Source organism: Natrix helvetica, assembly GCF_964273705.1.
Source record: "Natrix helvetica genome assembly, chromosome: 2".
Lineage (NCBI taxonomy): Eukaryota > Metazoa > Chordata > Lepidosauria > Squamata > Natricidae > Natrix > Natrix helvetica.
The window spans coordinates 284,663,313-284,686,113 of record NC_138552.1 but is presented as its reverse complement, the minus strand read 5'-3'; the positions used below and the strand labels follow the sequence as shown (position 1 = coordinate 284,686,113).

The following is a 22,801-nucleotide window of genomic DNA, read 5'->3' as shown; positions in this document are numbered from 1 at the left end:
ACTCCCAGAATTCCCCAGCCGGCAATCAATTCTGGGACTTGAAGTGCACTCATCTTAAAGGGGACGAGGTTAAGAAACACTGTTCTATATAGATATTACAGAAGGAAAATGAATGTAGGCAATCTTGACACATTCCTTTTCCATTTAAAATCATCTGATTATTAAGGGCCATGAAATCATTGTTGACTCCTAGTGACCATATAGGTCAGGTGTTGGCCACATGCGGCTCCTGAGCCACATGTGGCTCTTTCATGCCCCTAACTATGGCTCCCTGTCAGCTGGCTGGCCCTGCTCCTTGCCCTCCCCTCCCAGTCACTCCTCATGTGGCCTGAGAAGGTAAGGGCGATGGCAGGGATGTAGACTCGCTCCATATTCCAGAGCGGGAGAGAAGTGCCCCTGTACTTGCCTCTTATCTCGCAGGTGCTTCATCTGGCACTACTTGGTGTTGTGCGTAACTTGGTTGCTTGGGGAGATGCAGCCGATGCTCCACATCATAGTGGGCTCCAGGAGGAGGAGGGGACGCCGTCTCCCCCATTGTGAAGTGCGCTACATTTAAGTGTGCTGTGCAAGGCGCTGCAAAAGCACTGAGCAGATCATGGAGGTGGTGAAAGCAGCATCAATGAAAGAGCTTCATTTATCTGAGAACCTGAAATGACTCTTTATTTAAGTCATATGGTAAAAAGCACCTAAAAAGAAGAAAGAAGATCACCAACCCCCCCCCCCCCCCAACAATCAACCCTTGCCTCTTTTTGGAAACAGTTCAAGAGGGAACTCACACACACACACACACACACACACACACAGGGGTGGGTTCCTGCCAGTTCTAACCTCTTCTATAGAAGAGGTTCCACAAATCTACAGTGCCGTTTAGAACCGGTTCCAGCTCCCTCCCCCCGCCCGTCCGCACATCATCAAGATGAAGAACGAGAGGAGGAATTCTGGGAACTGAAGTCCACAAGTCTTAAAGCTGTCAAGTTTGAACATCCCTGGGTTTTTTTTTCTAAAGGGTTAGGAGTGCAAGGGTCTTGTAACTTGACAGCTTTAAGACTTGCACACTTCAATGCCAGAGTTCCTGAGCCAACATGACTGGAGGAGGAATTCTGGGAGTTGAAGTCCACAAGTCTTAAAGCTGTCAAGTTTGAACACCCCTAGGGTCTTTTTCTCTAAAGGGTTAGGGATGCAAGGGTCTTGTAACTTGACAGCTTTAAGACTTTCGTGCTTCAAATGCCAGAGTTTCTGAGCCAACATTTTGGTTGCTAAGCAAGAGTGTTATTAAGTGAGTTTTGTTGAATAAGCACGAAAGGCGAGCGGAGTCGTGAGGAGAATCCACGGTCTTAATTGAACAGAACAGTCTTGACAAAATACAGGAGAGAATTCAATGCAGGGTTCGTCTGACAGCTATTTATACGAAGCTGTCAGACGAACCAGCCAATCCCCAAGCCAGAGTTTCCCCGCTCTCAGCCAGGTCGCGTCTTAGCCAATCAGACGCGACCTGGCTGTTGCTAGTGCAGAAGCCGGCTGTCAGGGGAAATTCCCTGACGTCATCTGCCTGGACACAATACTCCTTCCCCCCCAGTGACTGCGCATGTGCAGACGACGCACAAACGTAGTCACGCAAATAGACTGGGCGGCGCCGGACCCGCCCAGAACGCCTTAGTTCGAGAGGAGGCGCCGGAGAGGAAGGTGGTGTCCGTTGAAGCTCCTCCCGCAAGGGAGTGGAGCTCCGGCCGCCATCTTGGAGGCCCACCCCTGACGGAGAATGACCAGGCTCAGGTAGGCAGGGCCGAGGGGGCGCGGCCGAAGGCGGGCTTGAACTGGGAATTTCATGGTAGGCCTGGCCTGACTCGGGGAAGGCCACTTGGAAACCGGGAGGCAGACGCCTAACGGGCGACGCACCCCCAACAATGGACGGCCGTGAGGCGGCGTCCGAGAACGGAAAGGCCCTGGGCAGCTGGGCCGGGTGATCAGTGACTGGTGGAAGGGCACCAGGAAACGAAACGTTGGAGGGCTCAGGCGCAGCGACGTCGATGGTCGACCTGGCGGGGATGTTGTCGCTGTTGCAGGGCAGGCGGCGCCTCAATTGATCCAGGTGCCGCCGCCATTCGGTCCCATCAGGTAGCTGGACCCTGTAAGAACAGGGGCCGGTTATGGCGGTGATGGTGGCAGGCACCCACCGAACCGCCCCTGAGAAAGCCTGAGCCCAAACAGAATCGTCCAGAAGGAAGGAACGGGAAGGGGGCCCCAGGTTGCCAGGCTGTTCACTTGAATAGAGTGGGTGCAACCTATCCAAGGTGGTCCGCAGGCGCCGGCCCATCAGCAGCTCAGCTGGAGACTTCCCGGTCAGGGGGCAAGGAGTGGCATGCTGTACCAAGAGGTAAGCAGCCACCCTTGATGGCCAGTCTGCCCCATCCATCCTGCCTAACGCCTCCTTGGCCGAGTGGACCGCCCGTTCCGCCCGGCCATTACTAGCCGGATGGTATGGGGCGACTGGGGCATGGCGGATACCCTGAGAAGCCAGGAACAGCTGGAACGTGGTGGATGCAAATTGAGGCCCGTTATCAGAGACAATGACGTCCGGCAAGCCATGGGTGGCGAAAAGCCTAGTCAGTTCCCTGATCGTGGCCTCGGCTGTGGTGGACCTCATGAGGATGAGCTCCACCCAGCGCGAATATGCATCCACCACCACCATGAAGACCTGGCCTCTGAAGGGACCCGCGAAATCCACGTGGAGGCGGGACCAAGGCCCACGGGGCAATTCCCATTCCCTTGGAGCGGCTGCCGGTGGCGCCGATCGGGAATGTTGGCAGGGGGGGCAGCCGGCCACCCAGGCGGCTATCTCGTCATCAATGTGGGGCCACCAGACATAGCTGCGCGCCAGGCATTTCATGCGCACTATGCCCGGGTGGCCCTCATGAAGGCGAGATAGCACCCGATGGGGCAGGCTGGGTGGGATGACCACCCTGTCACCCCACAGGAGGCACCCACTGTGAAGTGACAGCTCCAACTGCCTGGCCTTGAAGGGACGAAGGTGCTCTGGCACCGGTCCCTCAGGCCAGCCCCTTTGGACCCATCTCATGACCTGGGACAGGTCAGGGTCAGCCCTAGATTTTGAGGCCACCTCTCCAGAAGAGAGTGGCAGAGCCAAATCCGCTATGGCCAAAACCGACAGGCACGGCACTGTCGGGGGGTCTGCAACGGGCAGGGGGCAGCGGCTGAGGGCATCAGCGTGCCCTATGTGCTTGCCCGGCCGGTAGAGCAGAGCGTAGCTGTATGCAGCCAGGAACTCTGTCCACCTTGTCATGCGCGGTGAAAGAATGGGAGGGGTCGGCTTGTTACCTGCCAAAAGCCCAAGGAGTGGCTTATGGTCGGTGAACAAAGTAAAGTGCCGACCATAGAGGTAATCATGGAACCTCTTAATCCCTGACACTGCAGCCAGAGCCTCCTTGTCAATCTGGCTGTAGTTGCGTTCTGCAGAAGTCAGTGTCCGGGAATAAAAGGCTATGGGGGCCTCCGAGCCATTGGGCAGCACATGGCTCAGGACCGCCCCCAAACCCACAGGGGAGGCGTCACAAGCAAGAGTCAAAGGCAGCTTGTCCGAATATTGAACGAGGACTGCCTCTGACGTCAGCAAGTCTTTGACAGCCGCAAACGCATGCGCTTCGCGGCTGCCCCAGCGCCAGGCTGCCGATCGGTCGAGCAACCGATGCAGCGGCTCGGCTAGTGATGCCTTATGCGGCAGAAATGGCGCGTAGAAGTTAAGCAAGCCAAGGAACGCCTGCAGCTCCGTCTTGGAGGCAGGCGTGGGGGCGTTCCTGATGGCTGCTACCTTGGAAGGGGTGGGGTGAATTCCTTGGGCATCAATTGTGAAGCCCAGGAAATCAACCCGGGGCACAGCAAATGAGCATTTGCTGCGCTTTAATTTTAAGCCCGCGCCCCTGAAACGCTTGAGGACCTTCACTAGTACTTCGATGAGCCCGATCGGCTGCTGGCGGCGATCAGGACGTCATCGAAATACGGAACCACGCCAGGGAGCCCATGGAGCAACCGCTCCATAAGGCTCTGGAAGATCCCCGGGGCTACGGAAACGCCGAATTGTAAGCGGCGGCAACGGAAAGCTCCACGGTGAGTGACGATGGTCTGCGCAGCCGCCGCCTCATCATCCACCGGGAGCTGCTGGTAGGCCTGCGCCATATCCAGCTTCGCAAAGATGCAGCCCTGCCCCAAAGAGTGGAGCAAGTGTTTCACTACCGGAACTGGATAGGGGTTCGCCTGGAGGGCAAGGTTGATGGTGGATTTAAAGTCGGCGCAGAGGCGAATGGACCCATCCGCCTTTACTGGGATGACCAAAGGGGTCTCCCACTTGGAGTAATCCACCGGCTCCAAGACTCCCTGCGCGACGAGCTTGTCTAGCTCCGCATCAACCTTTGCCCTCAAGGCGAAAGGCACCCTACGGGCCTTCAGCCTAATGGGGGCAACCTGGGGGTCTAGGTTCAAGGAGATGGGCGTTCCCTTATACGCCCCCAGCTGCCCATCAAACACATCAGAAAATCTGGCAAGGACGTCGGCCACGTCAGGAGGCGTGGCCACCACTTGCCTTACCCCGTGCACTGATAGGCCAAGTGCCGGGAACCAGTCAAGGCCCAGAAGGGCCGGCAAAGGCTTTTCCACCACTAGGAGGGGAAGGCACCCCGAAAAGTCCCCGTATTCCACCCGCACCAGGTGACAACCCAAGGGTAGGAATTAGAGTCCCCTGGTAGTCCCGTAGGGTTGCGTCTGGGGAGGAGAGCTGGGTCTTCGATATGCCTGGACAGAGGCGGGAGAACTCTGCCCACGACAGAAGGGATCGGGACGACCCCGAGTCCACCTCCATGGTGCAGGGGGAGCCCTCAATGAGGAGAAACGCCTTGATGTGCTCCGCACCTGCACCCGTATGGTAGGCCAACTCTGCAGGGTTGGCGTGGAAGTCAGCGTCTACGGCGTAGCAGCCTCCGCGCGAAGGCTGCTGCTGCTGCTGCTGCTGCTGTCGTCCAGCCCGGCTTCCAGGTCGCTGTTTGACGGCGGCTGTGGTCGGGACGTCATCTGGACGCTGTGGCAAAGGGAACTGCGCTCGGCAGACCTGGGCCAAATGCCCTTTCTTAAGGCAGCGGTGGCAAACCGCGGCCTTAAAGGGGCAACCCGAACGGTCGTGGTTGCCTCCACAGCCAAGGCAAGCGGTCACAGCTTCCCGGGCTCGCTGAGGGACTCGTCTTCTAGGAGACTGGCCAATGCGCGCCACCGCTCCCTCCTCAGGATAGTCATTTGGCAAAGGAACTAGTTCGTCCACCAGGCAACTGCGGCCTGGCGGAGGCGGCAGGTTGAACATCTCCACCATTGATTCGTCGGAGAGTTCAGCCGCCCTTGCCTGCTCGATGGCCCCAGTCAGCGTGATGTCAGCTTGTGACAGGAGCCGCCGGCGAAGGCGCAGATCTTTTACGCCGCTGACGAACTGCTCCGTGAGGTTGCGATCGAGGTCGGCAAACTCGCACCTCATCGCCGCGGTGCGAAGCGACTGGAGGAACTGGCTCACCGACTCCTCCGGCTTCTGGACACAGCGCCTGAACGCGTAGTGCCTCGCCACCCAGGATGGCGTGCGGGCGTAGTGGCGCTGAAGGCGCTCCGTTAATGTGGCCCAGTCCAGAGAATGGACTGGCTGAGGGGCGGCTATTGAGCGAGCGGCGCTAAACATTGGCGTGCCGCAACAGCTCAAGAAGAAGCTGCACTTTTCATCATCTGGTACATCGCGACGGCCGTTGGCTATCAGGTAGCACTCGAAGCGCTCCATGAACGCTTCCCAAGTCTCGCCATCGCAGCCAAATGGAACGAATGTGGGCATTGCCGACATGGTCTCCTCAGAATTGGAGCTAGGCTGGCAGGAACGGGTCGCCGGTACGATCGTGCCAAGACGGGGTGACGAAGACGGAACGCTCGGTGGGTTAGCAGCTGGATCCCACCTTCGTCGCCAGTGTTGAATAAGCACGAAAGGCGAGCCGAGTCGTGAGGAGAATCCACAGTCTTAATTGAACAGAACAGTCTTGACAAAATACAGGAGAGAATTCAATGCAGGGTTCGTCTGGCAGCTATTTATACGAAGCTGTCAGACGAACCAGCCAATCCCCAAGCCAGAGTTTCCCCGCTCTCAGCCAGGTCGCGTCTTAGCCAATCAGACGCGACCTGGCTGTTGCTAGTGCAGAAGCCGGCTGTCAGGGGAAATTCCCTGACGTCATCTGCCTGGACACAATAAGTTTCACCACATTTTACAAGTTGGCCATGCCCACCCAGTCAGTCACATGACTGCCAAGCCACTCCCACCCGGTCACATGCCCGGCAAGCCACTCCCAACCAGTCACATGCCCGGCAAGCCACTCCCACAAGCAGGCCACAGCTACAGAAGAGGTTCTAAAAATATTTAAAACCCACCACTGCACACACATGAGATAGAGGGAGGGGAGAGAGAGGGGGAAAGAGAGAGAAGGGGGGGGGAAGAAAGATAGAATTGAGAGATAGAAAAGGGGAGAAAAGGAGAGAGAGAAATGAGAAAATAATGGAGGGAGAGAATGAGAGAGGAAAAAAGAGAAACAAATGAGAGAGAGAGAGAAGGGGGGAGAGAGAAGGAGAGAGACACAGAAATGAGAGAGCTGGTGAGAGAGAATGTGAGGGAAAAGAGTGAAAAGAGAGAGAGAGAAGGGGAGAAAAAGAAAGAAAAGAAAGAAATGGAAGGAGCAAGAGGGAGAGAAAAAAGGGAAAAAACAAAAGGGAGCGGGGGGGGAGAGATCCATTTTCCACAGAAAATACTGGGAGCCATAAACCCTGGGTAGGCGTGGCTGTGGGTGGTGGCCATGTAACTGGATGAGAGTGACGTTGAGTTGGCCACGCCCACCCAGGTTTTGTAGCTCCCAGTGTTTTCCGTGGGGAACGGGTTCAAATGGCTCTTTGAGAGTTTAAGGTTGCAGACCCCTGACATAGGTAGACTTTCCCCCAAATGATCTGTTCTAACCTGATTTTCCAGGTCTTCCAATGGTACACTCATTGCCCCTTTTATATTCTAACTATAGGTCAAATTAATTACTATGATTCACGATTCATTTCCTGCTCATCATCCAAATTGTATAATAAGCTGTTGAACTGGTTTGTTATATCCATGTTTTTAAACACCAGGCATAATTAGTTGTAATCTATCCAATAATCAATCAAAAGTAGGCATATTTTTGAATTTCCCTTGCTCGTTCTATTATCCATCAGATGCTAAGCAATATGATCCTTTCCTTTTCTGAATTCAGCTTTTATCCCTGACAGTTTTTATTCCGTGAAGTCTGTTTTGTAAAACCCTGAGGATTATTTTATAAGGATTTGCAAGGTGTGCAATTGTTTGATATTGCCTTGCCTATCATTAAATGCAGATCAGTAAAAAATCTTCTTATCTCTAGCACAAGTATTTATTTAAATACCCTTAACAGTATGCCCAGGTACAGTATATGTGGTACCTTGCTCTATAGAAGTAACTGTGAGAGGGATCTTGGAGTCCTAGTGGACAACCATTTAAATAGGAGCCAGCCGTGTACAGCAGCTGCCAAAAAATCCAACACAGCCCTAGGCTACATAAACAGAGGGATAGAATCAAGATCACGTGAAGTTTTAATACCAGTTTATAAGGCCTTGGTAAGGCCACACTTGGAATACGGCATTCATTTTTGGTTGCCACAATGTAAAAAAGATGTGGAGACTCTAGAAAGAGTGCAGAGAAGAGCAACAAAGATGATTAGGGGACTGGAGGCCAAAATATATGAAGAAAGTTTGCAGGAACTGGGTATGTCTAGTTTAATGAAAAGAAGGACTAGGGGAGATATGATAGCATTGTTCCAATATCTCAGGGGCTGCCACAAAGAAGAGGGAATCAAACTATTCTCCAAAGCACCCAAGGGTAGAGCAAGAAGCAATGGGTGGAAACTAATCAAGGAGAGAAGCAACCTAGAACTAAGGAGGAATTTCCTGACAGAACAATTAATCAGTGGAACAGAAATTGCCTCCAGAAGTTGTGAATGCTCCAACACTGGAAGTCTTTAAGAAGATGTTGGATAGCCATTTGTCTGAAACGGTATAGGTTTTCCTGCCTAAGCAAGGGGGTTGGAGTGGAACAGTGATGGCTAACCTTTTTTGGGTCATGTGCCAAAAGCGGGGGGAGCACACAGGAGTCGTGCACGGGTGTGCCACACCCATAATGCTATGCACATGAAACCCAGCGTGCATGCGCACGCTCCCCCCTTCTTTGGCACACTTCCCCCACCTCCCCAGCTACCAGAGGCTTTCTAGGAGCCTGGGGAGGGCAAAAACAGCCTCACCTGCCCCACCCCCACCCCCAGGCGCGCTCCGGAGGCTTCAGGAGCTTCCTTGAAGCCTCTGGAGCACGAAAAACTGGCCCTATAGGCAAACTGTGTTACTAACATGAGTGGTACGGTGGCCTAGAGGTGGAGCTCTCGCCTCACAATCAGGAGGCTATCAATGCTAAGTAGAGGGAGATATTTCTCTTTCTGGGCACAATGCATTCTGCATTGGCGATAGGAAGGGCATCTGGCCAGTAAACACCAGCAAACATCAGGTCCATTCAGTTGCCCCGACTCCACCCCGATGCAAGAATCCCTTGTAATCCACGGGGTCAACTGCAGTAGTTCACTTAACAACTGTGGCAAAAAAAAATTGTAAAATGGGGAAAAACTCACTTAACAAATGTCTCACTCAGCAACATAAATTTTGGCCTCAATAGTGGTATATAGGACTACATATATACCAGGGGTGTCCAAACGTGGGAACTTTAAGACTTGTGGACTTCAACTCCCAGAATTCCCCAGCCAGCATGGCTGGCTGGGGAATTCTGGGAGTTGAAGTCCACAAGTCTTAAAGTTCCCAAGTTTGGACACCCCTGATATATACCAAACACACAGAAAATAAGGGGGGAAAGAAAAACTCCCTCTTTACACCCACATCAAACAATCATAGCGTAGGTTGCTACAGTCAGCGTTCCCTAATTAATCAACTACAACTGTGTGTTCTGGCCTCCTATACACTTTAATGTTCCAGCTACTAAATTCTTAACAGACAGTCTCATTAATCCTCTTCATCTGACACAATCTATCTCAAAGGGCCTCCAATGTATTGAAAATGAAGTTGAAAAGAGTGGAGAACTTAATTTCATTCATTAGGATAGCTTCATCCTTGCTAATGTTCGGAAGGTCCCTCAGGATCTGGGTTATGCTGGAAGGACGTATCGATTCCCACCATGGACAAATGGCTGTCAAAGTTGACGGAGTTAACAGAGGTGGCTAAACCGACTGTTTTGATTGAATAAAAGAATATAAGTACTATTGTTTCTACCGTGTTTCCCCGAAAATAAGACAGGATCTTATTTTCTTTTGAAACCCCCCCCCCCCAAATAAGTACTTGGCCTTATTTTTGAGGTGCAGGAGGTAGCGAGCATGGTCACCTCACGGCTGCTGCTATGTTGCAGTAGCTTTAGGGTGGGCTTATTTTGGGGAGTGGGGAGGGTATGGAGATTTTGCAGTATCCTTCCCCTGGAGTGGGGAGGGAATGGGGATTTTGCAGTATCCTTCCCCTGGAGTGGAGTGGGAATAGAGATTTTGCAGTATCCTTCCCCTGGAGTGGAGTGGGAATAGAGATTTTGCAGTATCCTTCCCCTGGAGTGGGGAGGGAATGGGGATTTTGCAGTATCCTTCCTCTGGAATGGGTTGGGAATGGAGATTTTGCAGTATCCTTCCTCTGAAGTGGAGTGGGAATGGAAATTTTGCAGTATCCTTCCCCCTGGAGAGAGGAGGGATGGAGATTTTGCAGTATCCTTCCCCTGGAGTGGGGTGGGAATAGGGATTTTGCAGTATCCTTCCTCTGGAATGGGTTGGGAATGGAGATTTTGCAGTATCCTTCCTCTGAAGTGGAGTGGGAATGGAAATATTGCAGTATCCTTCCCCCTGGAGAGGGGAGGGAAGGAGATTTTGCAGTATCCTTCCCCTGGAGTGGAGTGGGAATAGAGATTTTGCAGTATCCTTCCCCTGGAGTGGAGTGGGAATAGAGATTTTGCAGTATCCTTCCCCTGGAGTGGAGTGGGAATAGAGATTTTGCAGTATCCTTCCCCTGGAGTGGAATGGGAATAGAGATTTTGCAGTATCCTTCCCCTGGAGTAGAGTGGGAATAGAGATTTTGCAGTATCCTTCCTCTAGAGTGGGGTAGGAATGGAGATTTTGCAGTATCCTTTCTCTGGAGTGGAGTGGGAATAGAGATTTTGCAGTATCCTTCCTCTGGAGTGGGGTAGGAATGGAGATTTTGCAGTATCCTTTCTCTGGAATGGGGTGGGAATGGAGATTTTGCAGTATCATTCCCCTGGAGTGGAGTGGGAATAGAGATTTTGCAGTATCCTTCCCCTGGAATGGGTAGGAATAGAGATTTTGCAGTATCCTTCTCCTGGAGTGGAGTGGGAATAGAGATTTTGCAGTATCCTTCTCCTGGAGTGGAGTGGGAATAGAGATTTTGCAGTATCCTTCCCCTGGAGTGGAGTGGGAATAGAGATTTTGCAGTATCCTTCCCCTGGAGTAGAGTGGGAATAGAGATTTTGCAGTATCCTTCCTCTGGGGTGGGGTGTGTCACGATGTTAAAAGGTTTGCTAGGCCTGAACTGCCTAAACTGACATTCAAGAGTTAAACTAAGAAAGCTTTATTGCGCAGGTCATAAAACAAAATGTTATCTGAAAGTGATTTATTGCGCACACGTTACACATTCCAAAAATTCCTTTCTTCTTTGTTTGGCTGCCAGCTTGGCAGACGTAGCTTTCATTATCAAAATGTAACCATTAGTTATTTCTGTTTCATTTACTTTTTATTTTATTATTAAAGTTTGTTTATTAATTAGAATACTTTTGAAGACTTTTATTTTTCTCAATATCTCAAAAGATATGCGGAAGGGAATCAGCCACGGTCCATTGATCTCAGATTTCCCCAGGGCATTTTTTTTTTCCCTGACAGGGTGGGAATGGAGATTTTGCAGTATCCTTCTCCTGGAGTGGAGTGGGAATAGAGATTTTGCAGTATCCTTCCCCTGGAGTGGAGTGGGAATAGAGATTTTGCAGTATCCTTCCCCTGGAGTAGAGTGGGAATAGAGATTTTGCAGTATCCTTCCTCTGGGGTGGGGTGGGAATGGAGATTTTGCAGTATCCTTCCGCTGGAGTAGAGTGGGAATAGAGATTTTGCAGTATCCTTTCTCTGGAGTGGGGTGGGAATAGAGATTTTGCAGTATCCTTCCCCTGGAGTGGGGTGGGAATAGAGATTTTGCAGTATCCTTCCCCTGGAGTGGAGTGGGAATAGAGATTTTGCAGTATCCTTCCCCTGGAGTAGAGTGGGAATAGAGATTTTGCAGTATCCTTCCTCTGGGGTGGGGTGGGAATGGAGATTTTGCAGTATCCTTCCGCTGGAGTAGAGTGGGAATAGAGATTTTGCAGTATCCTTTCTCTGGAGTGGGGTGGGAATAGAGATTTTGCAGTATCCTTCCCCTGGAGTGGGGTGGGAATAGAGATTTTGCAGTATCCTTTCTCTGGAGTGGGGTGGGAATAGAGATTTTGCAGTATCCTTCCCCTGGAGTGGGGTGGTAATGGAGATTTTGCAGTATCCTTCCCCTGCCATGCCCACCAAGCCACACCACACCCACCAATCCACACCCACAGAACCGGTAGTAAAAAAAATGCATTTCACCACTGAATATGTGGTAACTGTAATTCTTTGTTTATGGTTTGCCTACTCAATTTTTAAAATGATTTTAATGATTATTGTCTATATTTTTATAATGATTGTTTTTATTTTGTGGTTTTACTTGATGATTGAATGCTGCTCAGAGTGGCATAATGGTGACATAGGTGGCTATATACATTGGATAAATACATTTTTTTAAAAGTAGATAATATTTACTGATGTTTACCACTATGGATGACAGCCTGATTTTTTTCACTTTCTTCCTGATTAGGAATTCCCTTTGGCGGTTATTAGAAGGCCTCAATGCCATTGTGGCTTTGCAACAATTAATTTCCCACTGCATAATGGTTCTGACAGATCATTTTGCAGCAGGCTTGAAAATGTCAACACTACAGCTGAAGTTTTAAATGCAGGAGACCATCGCTTTGTTTATCAGACTCCAGTCCAAGGTAGGAGAGAGTCCATTGAGACCTACATTGCTCGTACTCATATCATCTGTCATCATATTAATATTTATATAGTAAATACACATTCAGACAAACACACAGGGATTGAGGAAGGAAGACAGAATTTTGCTTTGTTTTGAAAACATGCTAGAACAATGTTTCTCAACCATAACCATTTTAAGATGTATCAGTCAGCATTGTTGAAGTGTGTCCATTAAATAAGAAATGTGTCGTTAAATAAGAGCTGTGGTGGCACAGTGGTTAGAATGCAGTACTGCAGGCTAACTTTGCCCTCTGCCAGGAGTTTGATCCTGACCGGATCAAGGTAGACTCACCCTTCCGAGGTGGTAAAATGAGGACCCAGATCATTGGGGGCAATATACTAACATTATAAACCACCCAGAGAATGCAGTAAAGCACTGTGGAGCAGTATATAAAACTAAGTGCTATTGCTATTGTCATTTTGGGATTTGAAGTCCACACATCTTAAAATGGCTATGGTTGGGAAGCATTGATCCGGACCAACACTTCCATATTTCAACTTCTAGAATTGTCACCAATGGTCATCCTAGCTGGATAATTCCATGAAATAAGGTTCTGGAGATTGCCTGTGTTTTTCATTTCCCCTTATTGCCACTCTTGCAGACACCCACGGGTAGATGATAGATAGATAGATGATAGATAGATAGATAGATAGATAGATAGATAGATAGATAGATAGATAGATAGATAGATAGATAGATAGATAGATAGATAGATGATAGATAGATAGATGATAGATAGATAGATGATAGATAGATAGATAGATAGATAGATAGATAGATAGATAGATAGATAGATGATAGATAGATAGATAGATAGATAGATAGATAGATAGATAGATAGATAGATAGATAGATAGATATTTGATGATGGATGAGAGAGATAGAGAGATAGATTAGATGATATAGATAGATAGATAGATAGATAGATAGATAGATAGATAGATAGATAGATAGATAGATAGATGATAGATAGATGATAGAGATTTGATGATGGATGATAAATAGAGAGATAGATTAGATGATATAAATAGATAGATGATAGATGATAGATAGATAGATAGATAGATAGATAGATAGATAGATAGATAGATAGATAGATAGATGATAGATAGATATACTGTAGATAAATATAGATAGATTAGATGATAGGTAGTAGTCTTCTTTTGTTGGGGTTGTTACTTGGAACCTAGGTAGGTAGGTAGGTAGGTAGGAAGGTAGATGATAGATAGATAGATAGATAGATAGATAGATAGATAGATAGATAGATAGATAGATAGATATGCAACACAAATAGAAAAAGGTGGACCTTACATTGTGGACATCACCCCTCATTTAATCATGTTCACCTCCTTATGGTTAGGAATGGTTTGTTTCTAGGGATCCTACCCTTTTTGGGGGGTACAATTTAACATACCACTATAAAAGTATCCAAGGGCCTATGTGGTAAGGTAGAGTGAGGCAGAATTCAAATTGCTCTGTTGTAGCAGTTACTACGCTGAAAGGGACCAGAGGACCCAGTTTCAAATCTGACATGTGATTGAGAAATGTCAAATTGGATGGCATTGGGACAGTCTCTCCCTCTCTTAGCGCAACCATCTTTGTGAAGTCGTGGTGGCATTGGGGAGAGGTGGAAAATGAAACAGTTGACTCCCTTGTGGGGAGGAAGAGGCTGAAGGGAGATCCTCCCTAAAACTTTGCAGTATTTATCTAGTAGTTATGCAGTGTGTGCTTTAGTCTGGCAAGATTCCTGTCTGTAGGCGAGCAACAATAAATATTTCACTCCAATCCATTCATTGTGTCATGTTTGGTTCTTTATGCCTGACAATTAAGGGCTTAACATTGAAGAAAAAAAGTTTTTGTTTTTTCCCATGATAAACTTCTGGAGGAAAGGCAGAATCTAAATCTAATAAGTAAATAATCTCTCATCCTATACTCCATCCTGTTCTCCTGTGCTTTTAATGCTGTTTTCAGAAGGTTTACAGGTTTTTTTAACTGTTTTTTTTTTCTGGTTGAGCTGCATTCATTTCATGGTTTCAGAACTTCTGAGCATTTCCCTTTGAAACTGTGTCTTATCAATGTTCACCTTCTTTGTTGCCTGGAAGCCATTTGCAGGGAAAGATAAACCAGAGCCTGTAGGTCTGTGACCCTGAGTGTCCAAGTGTGAACACATTTATCTGCAAAAAGATCTCCAACTGCTTTTGCTAAAAAGAAAAAGATCCAAGATTTTTAAATTCCAGTTTTCCCTTTGTTATGTCAACCGTCCACCCTTTTGACCAGTAGCTGCGGAAACAAAATGATGTATTTATTTATGAGATTTATAGGCCACCCATCTTGCTGTCATGTGACTCTGGGTGGCTCAAGTAGAATAAAAATCATGGAGAGAGAGACAGAGAGACAGAAAGAGAGGGTGAGAGAAAGAGAGAGCGAGAGAGAAAGAGAGAGAGGGAAACAGAGAGAAAGAAAGAGAGAGAGACAGAGAGAGGGAGAGAGACAGAAAGAGAGAGAGACAGAGAGAGGGAGAGAGACAGAAAGAGAGAGAGACAGAGAGAGGGAGAGAGACAGAAAGAGAGAGAGACAGAAAGACACAGAGAGAGAGACAAAGAGAGGGAGAGAGAAAGAAAGAGAGAAAAACAGAGAGACAGAGAAAGAAAGAGAGAGACAGACAGACACACAGAGAGAAACAGAGAAAGAGAGGGAGAGAGAAAGACAACAGACAGAGAGACAGAGAAAGAGAGAGAGAGAAAAAGAGAGAGACAGAGAGAGAAAGAAAGAGAGAGAGACAGAGAGAGAAAGAAAGAGAGAGAGAGACAGAGAGAAAGAAAGAGAGAAAGAAAGAAACAGAAAGAGAGAGAGAGAAAGAAAGAAAGAAAGAAAGAAAGAAAGAAAGAAAGAAAGAAAGAAAGAAAGAAAGCCAATTCCCCTGAAGAAAGATAGGCTATAAATTTACTAAATAGTAAATAGATATAAATAAATGTCAACATTTTTAAAATAAGCAATACTTCCTATAGAGTCCAACTGGGTTCACGCAATACATTTAACCTGGCTTTATACCACATAACTGCTATCTTTACATAGCATGCTACACACACACACACACACACACACACACACACACACACACACAATCACATCTTAACATATTGGCTTGGTTCATCCAGCATCTCAAGACAGCAATTGGTCCCCACAACCCCAAATACACAAGTATAGAATAGGTGGCACCGGGCTCAACAGTAGGGACCTTGAAGTCGTAGTGGATAACCACTTAGATATTACTCAACAGTGTGCTGCAGATGCCAAAAAAGCCAATGCAGTCATAGGTTGCAATCAGAGAGAGACAGAATCAAAATCACGTGAAGTGTTAATACCACTTTATAATGCCGGACAGTGAGAACAATAAACCTGTGGAAAGGCTTGCTTTCAGAAGTTGTGGGTGCACCAGCCCTGGAGATTTTTAAAACAGAGATTGGATAACCATTGGTCTGAAATGATATAGTTGTTTCCTGCTTGTGTAGAGGGTTGGACTAGACGACCTCCATAATTCCTTCCAGCTCTGTCATTCTGTTATTCAATGACATTTTTGTCTGGAACCTGCACTGTATATCGGACATTAATACAATTGAGCGAGTCCGGAGATATTTCACGAGAAGAGTCCTCCGCTCCTCTGCTCGCAACAGAATACCTTATGCCACCAGGATTGAAATTTTGGGCTTAGACATCTTAGAAGTATGCTGCCTTCAGTCTGACCTAAGCGTAGTACATAAAATAACTTCCACAATGTCCTATCTGTCAATGACTACGTCAACTTCAGCTATAGCAATACACAAGGACACAATAGATACAACTCAAGGCTCCAAACTCAATTGCAGAAAATACGACTTCAGCAGCAGAGTGGCCAATGCCTGGAATGCTCTACCTGACACTGTGGTTTCTTCCCCAAACCCCCAAAACGTTACTCTTAAACTGTCTACTGTCAACCTCACCCCTTTCCTAAGAGGTCTGTAAGGGGCGTGCATAAGCACATCAGTGTGCCTACTGTCCCTGTCCTAATGTTCCCTTTTATTCATATCAATTTCATGTATTCATAATCATGTTTATATCTGTTATCTAATACTACATACTTGACAAAATAAATAAATAAATAAAAATAAAGTATTAGGGGGAAAAGTAACTGTTTCCCTGAAAATAAGACCTCCCCGGATAATAAGCCCAATCGGGCTTTTGAGCATATGCTCCAAAATAAGCCCTCCCCAAAAAATAAACCCTCCCTGAAAATATTGCAATCCAGCAGCAGCCATGAAGTGATCATGCTCGCCGCCTCCTGCACCTCAAAAATAATAAGACCTCCCTGAAAATAAGGCCAGGTGTTTATTTCAGGGGTCAAAAGAAAATAAGACCCTGTCGATAAGAACGATAAGAAATGGGAGGGGCAGTTTTGCTTTGACTGTGGTCAAATATGTCATCTATGTTTGCTTGCAGATACCCGTTGTATTGACCGGAATTTTCTCCCCACCAAATCAAAAGCCCTTGTTGCTTTGTCGAGCTTCCCAGGAGCGGGAAATACGTGGGTTCGCCATTTGATAGAGCATGCCACAGGAGTCTACACAGGGAGCTATTACTTCGATGGAACTCTGTATAATAAAGGTATGTGTTGACGCTTCGCTAGACTGAAGCTGTGTATTAAAAGCAGGCAATCTTTTGGAAGTCAACGGTGCCACGTGGTAGGTGAAAGTCTATAGAGATTCTCAGCCATCCAGGTCATGGTTGTCCCAAAGGTGCTTTTTTCAGGAGGCAAACTGGACTTTTCTTGTTTTTTCTTTGGAAGACGTTTTGCTTCTCATCCAAGAAGCTTCTTCAGCTCTGAGAGGACAAGTGGGGAATGGAAGGATTTCTATTCCTTGCAGACAGCTGGTCATTTGCATCCTTTTAGAGGGTCCTTGAAGCACTTGGAGGTTTAACTGTGTCCTCAGAGTCACCTGAGTAGTGACCCTGGTTCCTGTAGTCTGCAATTTTTCTCTGGAAAATCCCACACCATTCCAAGAGTGCTCATCCCAAATTGTATAGCTAAACGTCTGTAGAGATTCTCAGCCATCCAGGTTCTGGCTGTCCCAAAGGTGCTTTTTCAGGAGGCAAACTGGGCTTTCTTGTTTTTTCTTTCTTTTGAAGATGTTTCGCTTCTCATCCGAGAAGCTTCTTCATATATAAATTCTTCCATTCCCCGCTGTCCTGTCAGAGCTGAAGAAGCTTCTTGGATGAGAAGTGAAACGTGTTCAAAGAGAAAATAAGAAAGTCCAGTTGCCTCCTGAAAAAAAGCCCGTTTGGGACATGAGGTAGGTGGTTTTCCAAAATGGCTGCCACAATTGTTGCCCATCTCCTAAAATCTGTGAAGGGATAAAGCCACTCGACATTAACTCCTCTACATTTGCAGCATGGTCTCTATAACCTTGGCTTACTTTTGGTTTGCAAGCTAGACAATTGCTACTATCTTCTAGAATCTTTTGAGACTCCAGCTACCGGAATTCCAGGGGAAATAGTTACAATAACCATGTGCCCAATTATATTAGCTAAGGTGTTCTAAATTCCTGTTATCTATCTATTATGGATGTATATGCTTTGAAAATTATCTGAAAGATATGCTTCTGAATGCAAAAGTTTCTGTTTGAAACAGTCCCTTCTTTTCAGACTTCTGCATGACCCTGAAAAATGTCAAATGCTAAATATTGCTACAGCTAGCTCATAAAAGACATAGCTATTATGATTTTGACATTAAAATGGCTATATCTTTTATCTGAGCCTGGAGTAAGAATGGCTGCATTAATGAATCATATTAAAGACAAGGTTTCTTTTATCTGGCCGGTAGTGAGGTCAAGGTCAAGGTTCCCCTCACACATATGTGCTAGTCGTCCCCAATTCTAGGGGGCGGTGCTTTCAAATTTCAAAGCCAAAGAGCCAGCATTGTCCAAAGACGTCCCTGTGGTCATGTGGCCGGCATGACTAAACACCGAAGGTGCACGGAACGCTGTTACCTTCCCACCAAAGGTGGTTCCTATTTTTCTACTTGCATTTTTTACGTGCTTTTGAACTGCTAGGTTGGCAGAAGCTGGGACAAGGAATGGGAGCTCACTCCGTTACATGGCACTAGGGATTCGAACCGCCAAACTTCCGACCTTTCTGATCGACAAGCTCAGCGTCTTAGCCACTGAGCCACCGTGTCCCTGTGGCAATAAAAAAAATAAAATAAAATAAAATAAAAAATAATAAAATAAATAAAAATAATAAAATAAAATAAATAAAATAATAAAATGATCAAATAATCAAATAAATAAAAATAAAATAGAATAAAATAATAACTAAATAAAATAAAATAATAACATAAAGATGGGGTTGCTTTTATGCATTGACTAATTAAAGTAGTGAGGTTTCCAGCTTGAAGAGATGTATCCTTGTGCTCTGCTCATTCTGAAAAGCCTCTTTCAAACCCTCTTTCGATCAAACCCAAGATTGTGTGTGTTCTCAATGTGATCAGCCTTCTCTTTAGTTCCAATTTTGGAGGTCTACATTTATTTAATTCCTCATTTGCCATCACATGCTTACATTGCTAAACAGTGCTCACCAATTATACTATGCAAGCATATAATTAGATTCTCTGAAGATATTTAAATATCGATTCTGGGTGCAATTCAAGGTGTTGATTATTACCTTTAAAGCCCTGCATGGCATGGCTCCAAGTTATATGAGGAACTGTCTCACCCTGATGGGATTGGCTTGCCCTACTCGCACTGGCAGAGGGGCTATACTGCAAATCCCGTCAGCCAAGGAATTTTGGCTGTGTGGGATCCAGGAAGGGAGCCTTCTCTGCCATGGCTCCTGCCCTTTGGAATATCTTATATGATGTATCAAATAAATATGTTCTTTGAGGACTTTACCTACCTTGGAGCTCTGCTTTCAATGGGTGCATTACTCAGAATGCTGACATTCCCATCTTGTAACTATGATTTGACTTTGATAATGTTTTCATTTTATTGTATCAGGAATATTTATTTTTGGTGATTTAAATTTTTTTATGCTGTAGCCCAGCCACACGATAGGCAGCAAATACATTTAATCTATATATATAAAAGCCAAGAACCACTCACTCAGCACAAAATCTCCAGAACCGTAAAGCCTACAAAGTTGAAATTTGGCATGTATGTTCCTCTTGGCTCTAGGTGCTCGCTAAGAAAGGATTTTTTGAAATGACCATCAGATCATTAGTATTTCTTATACAGTAATTAATACCCTCTGATGCTAAGGAGTTCTACTCCCCCTCCCCACCTGAAAAGAACTCTGTTCCAACTGCCAGTTGCCTCACATTCCGTTACCTCAGTTCAAACTGGCAGACGTTCCACTCCTTCACTCAGGAGCGGCCTGGGGCTCCTTACAGTACTAAACGTTGGTACCTCACCAAAATGTCTACGCCTTCCACCTATGGAACTGCTTCCGGACTCAAGTTGGTGGGAGCGATATTCCCTGATGTGTTTCAATCACCAACCACCCCTGAGCCAACAGATTGCGAACTGAATTTCTCCTGAATAGCCAGATCATATAGTTTCATGGCAAAGCACGGGTATCCAGCTAGTAAATAAATAAATTCAGAGTGAAAATGAATTTAAGTCATAGACAATTAAGCACCCACCATTTTTAATAACCAAGCTTTTTATGGTTATTTTTAATGTCAACAAGAACTTCACTTTGCTCTGTAAATGGAAACTCGGATAACTACAGAAAAGATTTGACCTGGGTCATCACCTGATGACAATGATGTCATTTATAGGCGAATTTCTTCAGATGATTTCATTAAATGGGGAGGAATTATAGAGACGAGTCTATTTTCTCACGTAAAATACATCCAAGACTTTTTAAGTAAATAGTAACCCCAGTCTTTACATCCTGCCCAGGTTTCAAAGGAGAAAAGGATCACTGGAGAAGCAGAAGAACTCTCTGTGTCAAAACACATGAGAGTGGCAGAAAGGAAATTGAAATGTTTGATGCGGCCATCTTACTGATACGCAACCCGTACAAATCGCTGGTGGCAGAATTCAACCGGAAATGCGCTGGCCATCTTGGATATGCCACAGACCAAAACTGGAAAAGTAAAGGTAACTAGGATAGCCAGCTCTCTTGTGATCATTTTGGCCCTGGGAATATTTCTTCCCGCCATGGAAGGATTGGGGTCAGTTTGGGATGGCAACGGAGAAGGGTCAATTAGAATCACTGTCAAATCAACCCATAGCATCTCTCAGCAACTTCCTCAGATGATTAATTTATTCTGGGACGAGAATGTAAAGGGTTTCTTGCCCACAGATCAATTGAGAGCTGCTATCACTTTTAACATAGATTGGACTTCATTGAATCCTTCCCATGAGCAACCTTTAAGCCAGGGGTGTCAAACTCAATTTCATTGAGGGCCGCATCAGGGTTGTGTTTGACCTGGGGGGGGGGGAAGGAGGTCAGGCATGGTTGCTGCCGGCATTGCTGCTGGTTCAGTGCCTCAAAAATTTTGCACGTCATTTTGTACACCAAAACCTTAAAAAATGAAAAAAACAAATTCCACTGAAAATTGTCCTGCGCATGCGCAGAATCGAAAAACAAGATGGCGGCCCCATAGGAGAACCGGTTCGGGGGCATGGCAGGCATGGGTCTACTGCTGATTCCAGCGACCCAGGCCGCAAAGTTACTACAGGTTTGGTCGAACCGGTCCAAACCAGTAGGAACCCACTTCTGGCGGGGGTGTATGTCGCCATAGTAGGTGTGGCCATCTTGATATCCCTCATGTTGGGTGCGCCTGTGGTGGCCCAAGTGCTCTGCCAGAGAAAATGGCTTCCAAGCTTCATTTTTGGCTGGGACAGCCTCCTGCAACGCTTTGCCAGTGAAAATGGAGCTCAGGAGGGCTGTGACTCCATTTTCACTGGCAGAGGCCCCACCGGCCAGTTCTTTGCTGTTTCCAGGGTGGCCCCAGGCCAGATCTAAGCACCCTGTGGGCCGGATCCAGCCCATGGGCCTTGAGTTTGTTACCCCTGCTTTAAGCAAACCCTTCCAGACAAGTGGGGCCACTGCAGAAAAGGCCCTCTCTCTTATGGTTAGCCAGCTGAATACCTTTATTTCAAACGTTATTTCTACTCTTCTCTGACTCTCCTATGGCTACCTACTGTAGGAGAAGAGCAGGCAAAACTTGGGGGAGAATCAAATGAGGAATTAGCCTAGAATCGTTATGTTGCCAGAAATGGCCCAAGTCCAGCCCCCTTGAATTCTCTTCATTCTTATCTAGTGTCCATTTAGTGCTGACAGTTAGTTGACTAGATATAAGAAGGTGTAACAGTTTTATTTTCTGCACAGGGCTCCAAAAAGCCATATAAAACATCTTTTATTATCTTTCTTGCCCCGCAGAATGGCCGGATTTTGTAAACAGCTATGCTTCTTGGTGGGCCTCTCATGTGCTCGACTGGCTTAAATATGGCAGGCATCTCCTCGTGGTTCATTACGAAGACTTAGAAGAAGCCCTTCTTCCCAAGCTGAGGGAAATGGTTGGATTTCTGAACGTCACAGTGACTTACGACCGGCTCCTCTGCGTTGAAAACAACCGAGATGGGAATTTCAAGCGGTCGGGAGCCAAGCAGAAAGGGTTTGAACCCTTCACAAAGGAAATGAAAGAAGTGATAGATCAGTTTATTGTGATTGTGGACAAAGCCCTACGTGAGAGGAACTTTACGGGGCTGCCAAAAATGTATTTGCGCAGATGATGCCCTGCAGCCAGCTCGCTGCATTGTTAAGGAAAGACCGTATAATGAAATTAAAGAAAAGGCCAGGATTTTATAGCATTTAAAAGCAAGATTTGCACAGAGTCTGCTGATGAATGCAAATTCTTAAGACTTGGACAGTCTTCAGGGTACTAAGTGCTATGAAAGGCAAGCAATGAAGGATGGAAATTAGGTTATAAACCGAGGCAAAAGCCATTAGCATCTCTGCCTGTGTGTGTCCTTTTCTCTATAAATGGCTACGAATTTTAACATTTTTGTGCACTGCTAATTCTGGGAAATGTGGCTGGGGGCGGGAAGCAACAGTGTCCTTTCTCTTATCCTTACTGCCTACTAGCAATATTTTCTGAAGAGTATCAAACATTTTTATAGAGGTTTTTGGCAATTCAAATGTGTATTTTTCCCCTGGGGTTTTGGTTTGTTGGTTCTTTTGTTTCAAAACTCATCCTGATAAATATTTTTAGTGAAGCAAGTTAATGGGAAAAAAACAATAATCGTCTTTGTCTTTTTTACCACCATTTCATCTATATATATAAAAGCGAAATACCACTCATGCATCATCACGAAATCTCCAGAACCGTAAAGCCTAGAAACTTGAAATTTGGCACGTATGTTCTTCTTGGCTTCTAGGTGCTCGCTAAGAATGGATTTTTCAAAATGACCATCAGATCATTATTATTTCTTATATTATTATTATTAACACGCTCTGATGCTAAGAAGTTAGATGTTCTACTCCCACT

At 46.4% G+C, this 22,801-nt stretch overlaps 1 protein-coding gene across 1 annotated transcript in view; it reads left to right on the top strand.

The window, feature by feature from the left end:
• WSCD1 (WSC domain containing 1) overlaps positions 1 to 22,555 on the top strand; it is an 87,987-nt gene extending 65,432 nt beyond the window's left edge. Inside the window, exons 6-9 of the mRNA XM_081944355.1 lie at positions 12,052 to 12,229; positions 16,747 to 16,911; positions 20,205 to 20,405; positions 21,694 to 22,555. Coding sequence (XP_081800481.1) covers positions 12,052 to 12,229; positions 16,747 to 16,911; positions 20,205 to 20,405; positions 21,694 to 22,046 — 897 coding nt within the window. The 3' untranslated portion in view covers positions 22,047 to 22,555. The remainder of the gene's footprint in view (positions 1 to 12,051; positions 12,230 to 16,746; positions 16,912 to 20,204; positions 20,406 to 21,693) is intronic.
• The last annotated feature ends 246 nt before the right edge of the window (positions 22,556 to 22,801 follow it).